The sequence below is a fragment of the Marmota marmota genome, unplaced genomic scaffold (genome assembly GCF_001458135.2).
Source record: "Marmota marmota marmota unplaced genomic scaffold, marMar, whole genome shotgun sequence".
Taxonomy (NCBI): Eukaryota; Metazoa; Chordata; class Mammalia; order Rodentia; family Sciuridae; genus Marmota; species Marmota marmota.
The window spans coordinates 9,320,862-9,334,538 of NW_026000196.1; the positions used below are offsets into that span (position 1 = coordinate 9,320,862).

General features: G+C 40.7%; 1 protein-coding gene across 9 annotated transcripts in view; it reads left to right on the forward strand.

Moving 5' to 3' along the window:
• The window catches only part of Sv2b (synaptic vesicle glycoprotein 2B), a 249,654-nt gene that overhangs the window by 222,009 nt on the left and 13,968 nt on the right, over positions 1 to 13,677 (forward strand). For all 9 annotated transcript variants that reach the window (XM_048790306.1, XM_048790305.1, XM_015493104.2 and 6 more), the window contains 3 exons: positions 2,650 to 2,760; positions 3,516 to 3,604; positions 6,322 to 6,486. In XM_048790306.1, coding sequence (XP_048646263.1) covers positions 2,650 to 2,760; positions 3,516 to 3,604; positions 6,322 to 6,486 — 365 coding nt within the window. The remainder of the gene's footprint in view (positions 1 to 2,649; positions 2,761 to 3,515; positions 3,605 to 6,321; positions 6,487 to 13,677) is intronic.

A 13,677-nucleotide genomic window follows, 5' to 3' on the forward strand; every position in this document is an offset into this window, starting at 1 on the left:
ATTTCCAAAGGCAAAAGTTAAGCCTTTTACTTCTGGACCAGAGTTCCTTATGTCAGGAATGGGATCTAGGGAAGAAAGCTCAGGAAGAAATCAGAGATGAGGGGTCCGGGATTGTGTTTTGTCCCAACAAGCATGTAAATTCCTAGGTCCTCAGAGAGCCCTGCTTTTAGTAGTTTGTGACTAATTGGAAAATGGAACTTTAAAAAGGTTGTTGTTCAATATTCCATCACTGTAAATTAGGATCGTATGAACCATTGAGAAGTGGATGAGTGCACAGACCACGGGGAGGGAGGGAAAGGAAGGAAGGAAAGAAGAGACAGAAGGCTGACTTCAGATAGCTAGCCCATGCTTGGTTGTCAGTCAGTGAGTATTCAACCTCCCTGATGGAGTTAACTGTTAGGTACCTGTGTGCCCCCCTCAGTAAATAAAAGACTCATAAATGTTCTCAGTAGCCTAAGAAGATGAAATGAGGGCTGGCTAGGATCCCAGTTAGGGGTGCTGAAGGCTGAGGCTAGGTGCCTCCCTCCTCACTTTCACCTTGCGCCCCAGGTTTTAATCAACTACTTCCCAAGCCTTACATGCTTCTGAATCACCTGGCAGTTGTCACCGGAGAAACCTTTGGAAGGTGGAGGGAGTTGAAGCATTCTGCTGAGGACCCATGTTCTGCAGGACTGGAAGGAACACAAGCCATTTGCTAATCTGTTTTTGTGTGATGCTGGGGATTGAACTCAGGGCCTCTCGCATACCAGGCAGACACTATACCACTGAGCCACATCCCCCGATCTTCCATCTGCTAATCTAGACTGAATCAAAGACGAGTATTCTAATTAATCACAAATTAGAGTAATTGTGCTTGAAGTTGTCAATACACCCACTCCCAAATCCCTAGGAAATGGGGTGTTATTTTCCTAAGGAGCAAAGCAAAGAAAAATTTACATTTGAGTGCAAGTCTTAATGCTTCTGAGAGTGTTTTCTAAGGTGCTTGCTGATTTGGTGTGAACCTTCCCCTCTGGCCTCCTTTGGAGGTCACTGGGGTTCACTGATGTCCATGGGGTATTGGATAACTTGAACTTGAAGCCCAGGTGCCACTGAGAGTTCTTCTGTGTAGCCTGCTGTGACAGTTCTCTCTCCCTGTGTGACCCCAGGCAAAGGAGGCTTTGCAACAGCTGCACACCTGGGAGGGTGGAGGAATCCAGGAGGCTCAGTGTGTTCAGGGAGGCCAACTCCAGGGAGAGCCTGTGCCTTATCAGATTCTCCAGTGGGCACCTGACCCTCTGTGGTGAGGCTTTTGAGAAGCCCTGCCAAGCTCTCTGGGTGCTCAAGCAGCAGTGAGCCAGCGTCTGTACCAGGCTCTGGCTTCTCCTTGCGGATCATCCTCCTGCCTCATCTCCATTTCTCTTCCTTTAGGTCCTCACATTCTCAGTCCTTGGGCTGAAGAAAGAGCTGGAGACACTCATAGGACTCATTTTTTTTGTACCTTAGGCTTATTGGGGGACATGATGGACACTGTTTTTTGAGTACCCTTTTCTAGTTGTTCTATGAATTAGGGGAGATTATCTGCAAACATGGACCTTGATAACTTGACTAAAAAATTTGTGGGGTCAGGAATCTCCTTAAAGTGGTGACTAGTTATATAATTTCATTGGTTGCTGTAAGTGAAAGAAAGTGACCAGGACACTCGGAGTGACTAAGAGGTCTTTATTGCAGCAGTGCAAAAGAGGAGAGAGAGAGAGAGAGCAGGGGAAAAGGGAGTTTTTATAGCCCAAATCTAATGGGGTCTCTGGGTCTGCAAGCTGCCTTGTTGGCATACAATGATTGGATCATACAGTAGTTGCTAAGGGTGTCCTCTTCTGCCTTCAGGCAGATGGGGCAGGGGTCAGATGTGGGTTTCCGTTGCACCAGAAGGGTGGGGGTGAGTGTTCAGCCTTGAGTGGGGTTGAGTGTTCAGCCTTGACGCAAACAGGTGATAAAGGACCAGACAGAGGGGGGTTTGAGTGCCTGGGTTATCCTGCAGCTACCATTCATTCAGCCTGCCCTGCAGACAACTTAGTTCAGCCTGCCCTGCACCTAACAGTAAGCATCTGATTGGCCTGAATGTCACTGTCATGGTGAAGGAGGGTGTGACTTTGGCACACCAACTTTCCAGGGCCCTTGAGGGAATGCTGAGCTATACTACTCTATCCCCTTCCTCTCTTTGATTTCTACCAGCAAACTCAGGGATTGCAGGGAGGCTGTGATTTCTCTGTTGTATTTTTGTTGTAGCAACATCCCTTCTCATCTGTCTGGGTTCTAGATTTTTGTGATGTTTATGTCCATTAAGGACAGAGTTGTAAATTTTAATGTGGGATCAACTTTACTGTGGGTAAAGCAGACATGAATGGGAAACCAGTATATTGTGGACCCACTAATACAAATCTCCTAAAGGTGTAAATTAGCAAAAATATTCTGAACATTTTGTTTCACTGAGATATACCCACCCAGGAAAGTTCCCTAAGAGACACTATGCACACTTTTGGCCCAAAATCACAAAACTAGAGGGTGACATTTATCTCACCTACATAACTTAATCAAGTTAATTATGTAGACTTCGAAATGAAATTCTGAAGACTAAGTGAGGTAGAGATTCTCTACACCAGCTTTGCTTTTCAGGTTTCCCACATCAAAACTCCCAAGCAAATGGATGAATTCATTGAGATCCAAAGTTCAACAGGAACTTGGTACCAGCGCTGGCTGGTCAGATTCAGTACCACTTTCAAGCAGGTATGAACTGGGGACATATGTTGGGTGGGAGAATGTCTCAGTGGGAACCCATGACCTTAGTGGATGAAGAATAAAAACCCTGAACACTTTATCAACCAGAACAGGGAGCTGGAGAGGAAGCAGCTTGTGGGGGATGTGGGGTTCCAGCCCCAGGACTGCATTTAACTTGCCAAGTGCCCTCAGGGTGCAAATTCTCTGAACCTCAGTCTTTTCCTTTGCTTATCTTTCTCAAGGCAAGAACTTGACCAGCCTGAGTACGCATCCTTCTCGCTAGCAACTTCTCTTGCTAGATAGAGAAGTGAATGTAATAAATGGCTCCTTGGGGTTTTTAGTGACTTAGGGAAAAGATTCTCCATACATGGCAAAGCCATTTCTCTGGAACAGGTCAGCTATTGAGCATTGAGATGGCTGACCAGCCAGAGTCTGTAGAGGCTGGACGTTGCTCATATTGTGTGGTCACTAACCACGGGTTATATTGCCCCTGCCAGCAGCAGGGAGGGCTCACTGTTCCGGGTTGCTCAGGGCCCTGAAATCCTAATTTGGTGTGCTTTCTGTCACATGCATGTGTTCCCAGGAGAAGAGCGACGGGAAGCTCTCCTTGCCATGTGAACAGATCTACTGCCTCTGGGGGATAATGGATTGCTCATTCTCTACTTGGGGTTCTAGGTCATTGATCAGGCCATTTATTAGAAAATCTGGTACGTGGGCTTTTCCAAGTTTCTTCCTTTAACCATCTTTCTCTGGTATGGGTTTAGGTCTGGGATAACGCTCTGTACTGTGTGATGGGACCTTACAGAATGAACACGCTGATTTTGGCCGTGGTCTGGTTTACCATGGCTTTGAGGTAAGTTCTGTCTTACGTGAGCTCCTCCATTCCCTTGTGCCTCAGTTGCTTCCTTTGCACATGGAGGATAACGGGTTCTAACTTGGAGAGTTTGTATCAGAGCGGATGCTTTTGGCTGCAGGGAACAGGCAGCATATGCTAGTGGATTCTGTTAGAGGAAATATCTAGTCCCAGCGAGGATAAGTGGACTGCAGGAGGGGTTTCAGCTTCAGGCCGGCTCTCATGGTGACTGCAGGATGCCAGTGGAGGCATTCTGTTGATGGGGGAAAATGTCCTGACTCCCTCTCCCATCCATACTGAGGTATAATTGATGCATAATTATTGTGTCTATTTAAGGTGTACAAATTAATGTTTTCATAACACACACATTGTAAATTAGTGGCCTCAATCAAGCTAGTGAGTGTGCCCATCATATAGCTAAAGTCTATGTATGTGTGTGTGTGTGTGTGTGTGTTAAGAACACTTATAATCTCTCCTTTTAGCAGATTTCAAATAAACAATATGATATTGTTAACTGATTGCTAATTGCTAATTGTTAGCTAATTGCTCATTACAAAACTTCCTTTTTCAATGCCAGGGAACTTTTCTCTGAAGGTTCCCAGTCAATTTTCCCTCCTATTAGAGTAGGCAGAGGTGGCTCACAGGCTAAACTCATCATGATGAAGGGGATGGAATTTCCCAATGTTTTGAGCAAATCAGGATTTACCTACAAGCTCCATCCTTTCCTAAGAGTTGACACCTGAATGGAAAAAAGTTTCTGTTCACAGAGAGGTAGCAGGGAACAAGTGTGGAGAAGACAAATATATGTTGCTGAGAATATAGGAAAGATTGAACAGGGGACCCATGCAACACTGCCCTGCAACAAAGGGATGCTTAGCTGACTCCTCTGAGAAGTTGCAGGCTTACACCAAGTCACTCCAGTGGCCTCCAGCTAACATGACTTTACTCTTTATGCGTGTTTTGGGACCCACTTGGGGGAACTGTGGGAACATTTTACTGTATGTATCAAGTACTTGCAATAGTTTCTGGCACTTAATAAGTACTCAATAAATTGCTATTATCAACTTGGAAATATTAACAATATTTTAAACTTCCATCTGGGAAATTGCTTTGTTCACACCACCTGTATCCCCAAATACTCCTTCACCCCAGGAAAGCAAAGGGGCTCTCATGACCTCTGATTGTGGGAACAACATGGGGAGACTTAATGTCCTCCAGCACGTGTGTGTGTGTGTGTGTGTGTGTGTGTGGAGACCTGACCTTTGAGACGCAAACAAACAGCTAAAGGTATAGAAGAAGCCTGAACTAGCACCCCTCAAATTGTTCAATCCCAACTAGGAGTCAAAGGACAGACACTAGGATTAATTCACTGATGGTGTTAAAAATATGTTTTATTCATATTTATTTATGTTTAATTTAATTTTTTGAATAGGTAATGCATTCAAATGTTGAAACAACACAGGAATCTTGAATCTGTTCCCTCTCCCTCCACCCACTCCCTTCTGCCTCCAGTATGTAATCACCTTCCATTTTTCTATTTATTATCCCAGTGATTCTTTTTGCAAATGTAAACAAATAATTGTATGTGTGTGTATACACACACGATACATATGTACATATATATACATGTACATGCATATATATTTCTTGTTTCTTCTTCCTTCTCTTATTCAAAGAAACACATTTTGCATTTGCTTTTTACACTCAATGATATATTCTGGAAATCTCTCTATGCCAGTAAATTAAGGTTTTCTTCATTCTTCTTTATAGCACATAGTTCCTCTGCCTAGCCCTCCACTGTAAATTATCACAGTTTATTCAACCAGGCCCTCATTGCAGGACTGGTGGGACAGTATTAGATTTTTGTTGTGTAAACAATGACAAAATGAGGAGCCATGTTTGTAAGATACTTTTTGTGGGGACTGGTTTATCAGTGGAATGGATTCCTGCAAGTGGAGCTAAAGGGTCAAAGGGTCCAGTTCATCTGTCATATTTTTAGGCATTGACAAGTCCTCCCCCACAAGGCATTGTTCAATTTTGTCTTTTTCCTCAGCATTTATGACAGCACCTGTTAACCTACAGAGTGATTTAGCAAACTTTGGTGTTTTGACAATCTGGTAGATGAGAACTAACAGTGTGATTTTAATTTGTATTTTTCTTTCTATCTATAGAGTTGAGCATCTGTTTTTCATATGTTTAATGCTCATTTTTTTTGAGTTGGTTATTTTGAGTTTTCCAGGCATAAAATCATATCATCTGCCTGTAGAGATAGTTTTACCTCTTGCTTTGCAATTTGTGACATTCCTAAGTTTTTTCCCTCATCTGAATTGGTGAAGACCTGCAGTGTACTGTTAAGTGATAGTGATGTTTTGTCCTGTTCCTATGGTTACTTGCAATGTCTTTAGTGTTTCGTGATTCACTAAGCTTCTGGTGTTTGAACTGAAATGTGATTTTTATTCCCTATGTATTAAGGAAGTGTCCACCAAACCCTACTCCTTGGTGTTTCTAAAATCAAGACTGATTTTTTAAAATCAAATCCAAATCTGTGGAGATGGTCCTAAGTTTTCCTTATAATGAGGCATATCATTAGATTTTTTTATTGAACCAAATTCCTATGTCTGAAATGAGTCTGATCTCCCTCTAGTGAGGAATGCAGACTCTGATTCTGAGGAATTCAATCACACTGCTGTTCAGACTGTCTGTCTTCCTCATTACAGTTACTATGGCCTGACGGTTTGGTTTCCCGATATGATCCGGTATTTTCAAGATGAAGAATACAAGTCTAAAATGAAGGTATTCTTCGGTGAGCACGTGTATGGTGCCACAATCAACTTCACGATGGAAAATCAGATCCACCAACATGGGAAACTTGTGAATGATAAGTAAGTGTGAGACGATGGGCTTTCTTCAGTTCAGGGTGACGGTGTCCACTGGGATGTCATTGGGAAAGAGCCATTGGGAAGATAAGAGTTCAGTATGGCAGGGAATGAGCTCTGAGGATGCGACCATCATCACACCTCTTGTGGCTGCTAGAGACACAGTAATCCTGGTGGCTTGAGTCATATTGGGCTGACCTCTGTTACTCCTGTCTCTTGGCCATGGCTAATTCATCTGAGGACGAGGCACTGGGCTGAGGATGGTCAACCTGGCCATCTTTACTGAGAACTGGAGCTTATCCATGCTGGAACTGTTATGACACTACTTTTTAAAATTCTTTCACTTAACGTAACCTCATAGGGTGGGTCAGTATGTTCTGTTGTGAACCAGAGGTGTTGTTCTTCAGGGGAAAACATATCGATGTAGTATTAGCCTCTTTGAGACTACTCTCTGAAAATCTCATGATGGGTCAGGGCAGGACATTAGGAAAGTTTATCCCAGATCACGCTCTTCTCTAAGCTGAGTATGGACCTGCTGCTATTTCTCTTCTCAAATTATACTTAGCAAGCTCCCTGGTTGTGAATGTGTTTGAGTGCTGCGGGTTTTGAGGTGGCATCAGAAACATCATGTCCCAGATGGTTCAGTGTCAAGGACATAAACTGCCCCTTCTTTATCATCACCACACACAATTAACAGCCCCAAATAGTAGACCTCCCCCCACCTGCTCTCAGCTGTGTCTGGCATCCAGGTAAAGTCCCTGCCTGTGGTGACTGTGGGAAAGGACTCTGTGGTGGGGGAGGTCTGGCAGATCCCTGCTGGAGTCTAGTCCCCATTGCTCTTAATGACCTTAGCAAAGGTCGCTGTTACTTGGGATAAGAAAGTGGGAAGCCAAAGGGGGAATATGACTTCCACAAATATGTGACCTTTGGGTATGGTGTTGTATGTGTGTCTATATGTTTCTTGTTCCTTCCTCCTTCTCTTATTCATAGAAACACTTTTTGCATTTGCTTTAGGAAGCAGTAGGATGGAGTATCATTGGACATGGGGTTCAGATTTTCAGGTGGTTTTATAAAAAATGCTGGAGCTCCACACACCCACATGCCCAGGTAGCCACACACGCATAGACTGCTTGCTCAGAGTGACCTTAATCTGCTCCAGGGACAGCAGGTCCCACACGGATGATGTTTGAAGCTGTTCCCTCAAGATGTTTCACCTCCGAGATTTTGAATAAGAGCCCGGGCACCTAATGTTGGCATACCAAGGAAGAAATGTCACCCTTGCTTTCTGAGAACATGTTGAAAACTAAGGGATACCATGGATGATTAGCTGTCACCCATGATATGACACCACTCCTGCAAAGATGAACTCGCTAAAGGAATCTCATTTGTGAATTCCATGTTCAATCACACCCTACTGTGATACAAGTGACAATGATAGGAGTCGCAATAATGCTGATAGTAATAACTGTGGAAGCCAATGATATTGAGTACTTGTACTCCACGTGTCAGTTCCTGCTTTAAATGCCTTATGCAGATTATCTCATTTAATTCTTACAAAAACTCCGAGTTCAGAACTATGCTATTTTTCAGGTGGGAAACAGAAACTGAGAGAGGTTGAATAACTTGCTCAAGGTCACACAGCTAATATAAATAGAAATGTCTGTCTCCCCACCCAGGATTCCAGATCTCATGTGAATTCCTTCCACTACAAGTATCATTCCCTTTGGGAGACTCTTCATTTCTACAGAGGCCCTGATTGGCATGATGTTTTCTTCATTTAAAACTTAATTGAAATGCCAGAATCCTTGTAATTTATAATAGAGTTGAAAGACTTAGCTATGTAAAAAGTGGGGAATTTTAACCCACTCTGTCTTTTTAATTTTTATCAGTTTCTCCAAACTTTCAGCGGACTGCTGGGTGGGAGTGAGAAAGAAGAAAAGGCTAATGAGAATCCTGGTTTCCCCTCAAGGATCCAGGACCCCTGGGGACCACAGTGTTCTTGCCAAGGGTCAGGGAATGAGTAGGCATGTCAAGGATTGTTTGAGAGTACACGTGGACACTCTTCCTGTAAACACAGGTGTTCTTCCATGTTTCTGTTTCAAATATGTATATAGAAGGGCATTCCTTCAAAAATTGCGAGAACTACAACTTCTGTATTTATGAGTTTTAAGAAGTTGGCTTCTTTTCTTGAGTTATGTTGCCATCTGCTGGTCATCATGTGGATAACACCTTTCCTTTGAAAACCCCAAACTTGAGGAATTAGGCATGAATCTGTTTTACAGCTTGGTTGGGGGCATTTCTCCTGTGTGCCAGTATTTCATTTTCAACATTATCCACACTTTGCTGCTTTAAAATTTAGATAAAAATAACTTATTTATTTATTTACTATTACACTTGGGAGAAAATGACTTCTGTATACACAGGCTTCAAACTTCATCCTATTGAAACCTAAAAGTTTTCCTGCTGTAAGAACAATCTCTTTGACCCCAAAAAGAAACAAAAAATGCAGACTAATTTCAGTCAGTCCCAAAGCATTGTCTGCTGCCTCCTGGTGCATCTTACAGGACCAGGTGGCTCTGAATTCCACACAGCCTTTGCTTTAGAATTTGTGACGTTTTGAAAAGTGCAGAAAAGACAAAAGAATAAGTTCATGTTTTATACCCTGAGACAAAATGTCAGGTTTTCCTTATTATCCATTGAAGACAGGATCAGTTTTCATTTCAGAATACATGTTAACTAATTAATTAACTCACTTGCCCTGTCCTCCCTGGAGGAGACCTCTGTTTGACAGGGCTGACTTCAGTCAGGGTGGGGATGGGGGGAGGGCATTCCTCAGCGATAGGTCATGATCCAGAAAGTAGGGTCCTGATCCCAGGTCTCCTCAGAGCTGCAAGGGAACTTGCTTTGTGTTCTTCAGGTTCAGGATTGGAGTCTTAAATGGGACTGTCTAACCCTCTACACAGATGACTTACCCATGAAGAATCAAAGGTGAGGAGCTCAGAATGAAAGGGAAGTTTATAAGATTTAGCTCTAAAATGAAGTAGGAAGAGGAGAGAGAGGAGGCAAGCCATGCACAAGAAGAAAAGAGGAGATCATGTCACACTTCACACGGAAATGTTAGAGCCACTGATAGTCTCTTTTCAGTATGGCATAAATAAGATTTTTTTCAACTACTAAAATTACCAAATTTTAGTAAAAAGTCTTTGAAAATGCTGCTGGTGGGAAATGAGCAAACATACCTGCTGACTTCTAGGTCTGAGAAAACAGAGCTGAGTTCCTCCTTGACTGGTCAGCAACTAGGTGAGCCATCTTGGGAAAGCTCAGAACTGTCTCAGCTTTGGATTCCACATGGGAAGGGATAATACTGGTATGGAATGTCCATCGTATTTCAGAGTTAGTACAATTTCTCAGTAAAATTTGTAGCTTAATAAATTTCCTACATGTTCTTGTTGGGAGTCTTCCTGGATATTTTATATTTTGGTCATTGAAAATGGGATGGCTTATATGTAAATCAATGGATGTGTAACTGATGTAATTCTGCAATCTGTATATGGGGTAAAAATGGGAGCTCATAACCCACTTGAATCAAAGTGTGAAATATGATATATCAAGAACTATGTAATGTTTTGAACAGCCAACAATAAAAAATTAAAAAAAAAAAAAAAGAAAATGGGATGTCTCTCCCCCATCAATCATTTGCATATGTTATTGCCAATAACAACAGATTTTAAATTGTTATTTATTTATTCTTATTAGTTTATTTAATTCTATTGATTTTTAGATGTTTATTTTGTATCAGAGCTTTTATTCATTCTAACAGTTTTCCTCATTATTGTTATATAATCCTACCATCTGCAAATAACTATTGTTTGATGCCTTCTCTTTTTTTTATTGTGAAATATTTCAAATTTGCAGAGACTAGAGAATGATACAAACAACTTTATTCAGAGCACCTTAGCTTTGTAAAATCTATGATACATTTACTTCAGATTTTAAAATAGATTAAACTCACTGTGTGAATTTTCATTTCTTCCTTCCTTCCTTTCTTTTTTTGTTTGCTCTTGGTGCTGGGGATGGGACCCAGGGCTTCCACATTCAAGGCACGTGTTCTACTTCTGAGCAACATTCCCAGCCCACTGTGTGAACACCCTTGATACTATTCCTCTCCCTCTCTGGTCACTGTTGTCATGAATTGGTGCTTTACATTCATGCATGCTTTTGTACTTTTCTCAAATGCTTATATGATTGTAAAAGTTGTACTGTAGCCTTTCATATTTTTCAAATTTTAGATAAACACTATACTATTATATTACACATTCCTATATTACCATTATATAAATTCTTCAACTTGTTTTTTTTTTGCGTAAAATCAGGGTTTTGAAGTTTCTCTGTTAGCATAATTGCATAACTCATTTAATTAAATTTTAATTGCATTACATGCATATTCCATAGTGAATTTGTCTGTTCTTTTGAGGGACATTGAAATAACTGACAACTTTTTTTTTTTTTTTTGCTATACAAATAGTACTGCAAAAAGTGTTCTTATGAAAGATGTTTTCTAGTCTATATACTTAGAAGTGGAATTACTGAGTAGAAGGATATTTTGGATATTCTCACAAGAAGTCTGATAAGTTCTTTTTTTTTTTTTTGTGCTGCTGGGGATTGAACCCAGGGGTATGAGGCAAGCACTCTACAGCTGAGCCATAACCCCAGTGTGTTTGCTCATGCTCTCTCTCCTCTCTCTCTTTCTTCCCTCCCTCCTTTCCTTCTTCCTTCCTCCCCCTGCCTCTCTCTCTTTCTCTCTTGGTAAATTTTATTTTGAGATAGCGTCTCACTAAGTTGCTGAAGCTAACCTTGGATTTGCCATGTTCTTGCCTCAGTATCCTAAATAGCTGGGATTATAGGCGTGCACCACTGGGCCCAATTTACTATATTCTTATCTTTGTGTTTATCTCTTGCCCCTTTCAAGATTCCCCTTTTATATTTGATATTTAGTTGTTTGCACCTTGTAGGCTTGATCCTTCCCTTTCTCTTCTTCCTTCTTCTTCTGGTATTTACTCTGCTTGAGGTTTTCTCTTGACTTACTGTTGGCCTTATTTCATTACTTTAGGAAAACTCTTTGCAGTTGTCTATTCAAATATTTCTTCTGCCAAATTCCCTCTTTTCTCTCTTGAATTTCAAATGCACCTATGCTGGTCTGTTTGATATTTTCCCATAGCGCTTAGATACTCTTCTTTGTTCTGCCTTTATTTTTCCTCTTTGTGTTTCAGTTTTGGTAATTTTTCTGGGATTAAAATTTCAGTAATTCCTTTCTTAATTATGATGAATCTACTGATGAGTTCATCAAATGCATTCTTAATCTCGGTTACTGCATTTAAAAATTTTCTGGCATTTTTATTTTATTCCTTCTTAGAATTTGCGTTACTCTGCTGTTAATCCCCAACAGTCATGCATGTTATCTACCTTTTCCTCTAAGAATTAACTATATCAGGAATAATTATATTAAATTCCCTGCCTGATAGTTCAAGTATTTGTGTCACAAGGCTTGTTTTTTCAACGACTGTGCCTTTACATCACGCTGTTTTATTCTTGCTGCTTTATGTGTTTATAATTTTTGGTTCCATTCTTCAATCAAGATGAAGAAGTGAATGCCCCTTCTCCTCTGCTAGGCTTTTGCAGTGTGTGGGGATGTTGAGTCCATCTGGTTGGTAGGTGAACATGGTTTGAATTTTGTTATGATTATCTTAGAAATTTGTTGGGAGTTTCTTTTTTATTGAGATTTAATTTACAGACAATTAAATTCCTACTTTTTCATACAGTTCTATGAGTTTTGACAAATGCATATGGTTGTGTAACCACCACCACAAGCAATGTACAGAATAAGGCCATTACTCCTCAGATTTTCTTGTGCCATTTTGTACTCGTTCCATCTTTAACCCCCAGCCCTTGGCAGCCAGTGACCTTCTGTATGCCATAGAAATGTAATCATACCCTATGAAGCCTTTGGAACTTGCTTCTTTTACTTTGCATAACACATTTGGAGTTTACCCATGTTGCTGCATGAATAGCAGTTTATTTATTTTTATTGTGGAGCAGTATTTCATGATACGTATGCACCCCTGAATGTTGATTTTCCATTCATCAGCTAAAGGGATTTGGAATTGTTTCCGGAATTTGGCAATAGTTAGTGTTTGACTTAGGATGTATATAACTATATATGTGAATTTGTTCTACTATTTTTTTCTAATGCTATTTTAGTCATTGTTTTCCTTTTTGCATTGTGTTCTGTTCTTGAAATTCTGCTTTAGTCATTATTTTCAAAAGCAGTAAATGTGTTAAGATCTTTGTAAAGAGAAAGCACGAGGTATCATGATTTCTGTACTTAATAGCCTTATGTGTAAGAGAAAGAGAGGAAGTAGGATTCACTGGTAGATCCATAAAAACACAAGAATGTATCTCCTTAGAGAGAGTATTTGATGGACACTGTTACTAGGATTTCCTATCATAGACATTTTCTGGGTTTTCATGAAATAATATTTCAGTATTGGGAAAGACAGCCATCTCCTAAGTCCATTCATATGCTTCTTCCCCAGGGTTCCTGAGGAAGTTAGGGTGCTCCTTATTTACAGAATCAGAAAATAAAGCTGGAAAAAGCCATCTCCATGCCCCTGTTTTATAGATTCTTAAGCAAAGTCCTAGGGAATAGAGCTGACTTGCCCAAGATCTCTTAGTGGTCAAGTCCTAAAAGTTGGTCTCTTTAGTTTTTGGAGAATGTTACTAGACCTGGGGAAAATGCCTGATGCCTAATATGTGTGGAATATAACCAATTATACAAAGTATCAGGCAAGATTGCTTCCTCCAATCTCTAAGGAAATTAGATTCAAGCATGTATTTTCTGAAGTGAATGATCCTTTTGTTTTGCTTTAGGAGTTAACAAGCGAGAGACTGGGGCTCTACCTCTTTCCTGAAGGACTCTGTTTCATTTCACTGTGCCTGCAGGGCTTATTGTGGTAGAATATGAATGGACGTGGACTTCTAGGAAACACATTCATTATTTTCTCCCTGAAAGTTGATGTAATGTATGTGAAAGTGAATTCTCTACTTAAAAAAGAAGCCAACTAAAGGCACTGTGTTAGTCAGCTTTTCATAGCTGTGATACAAATACCCAATAAGAACAATTTAGAGGAGGAAATGTTT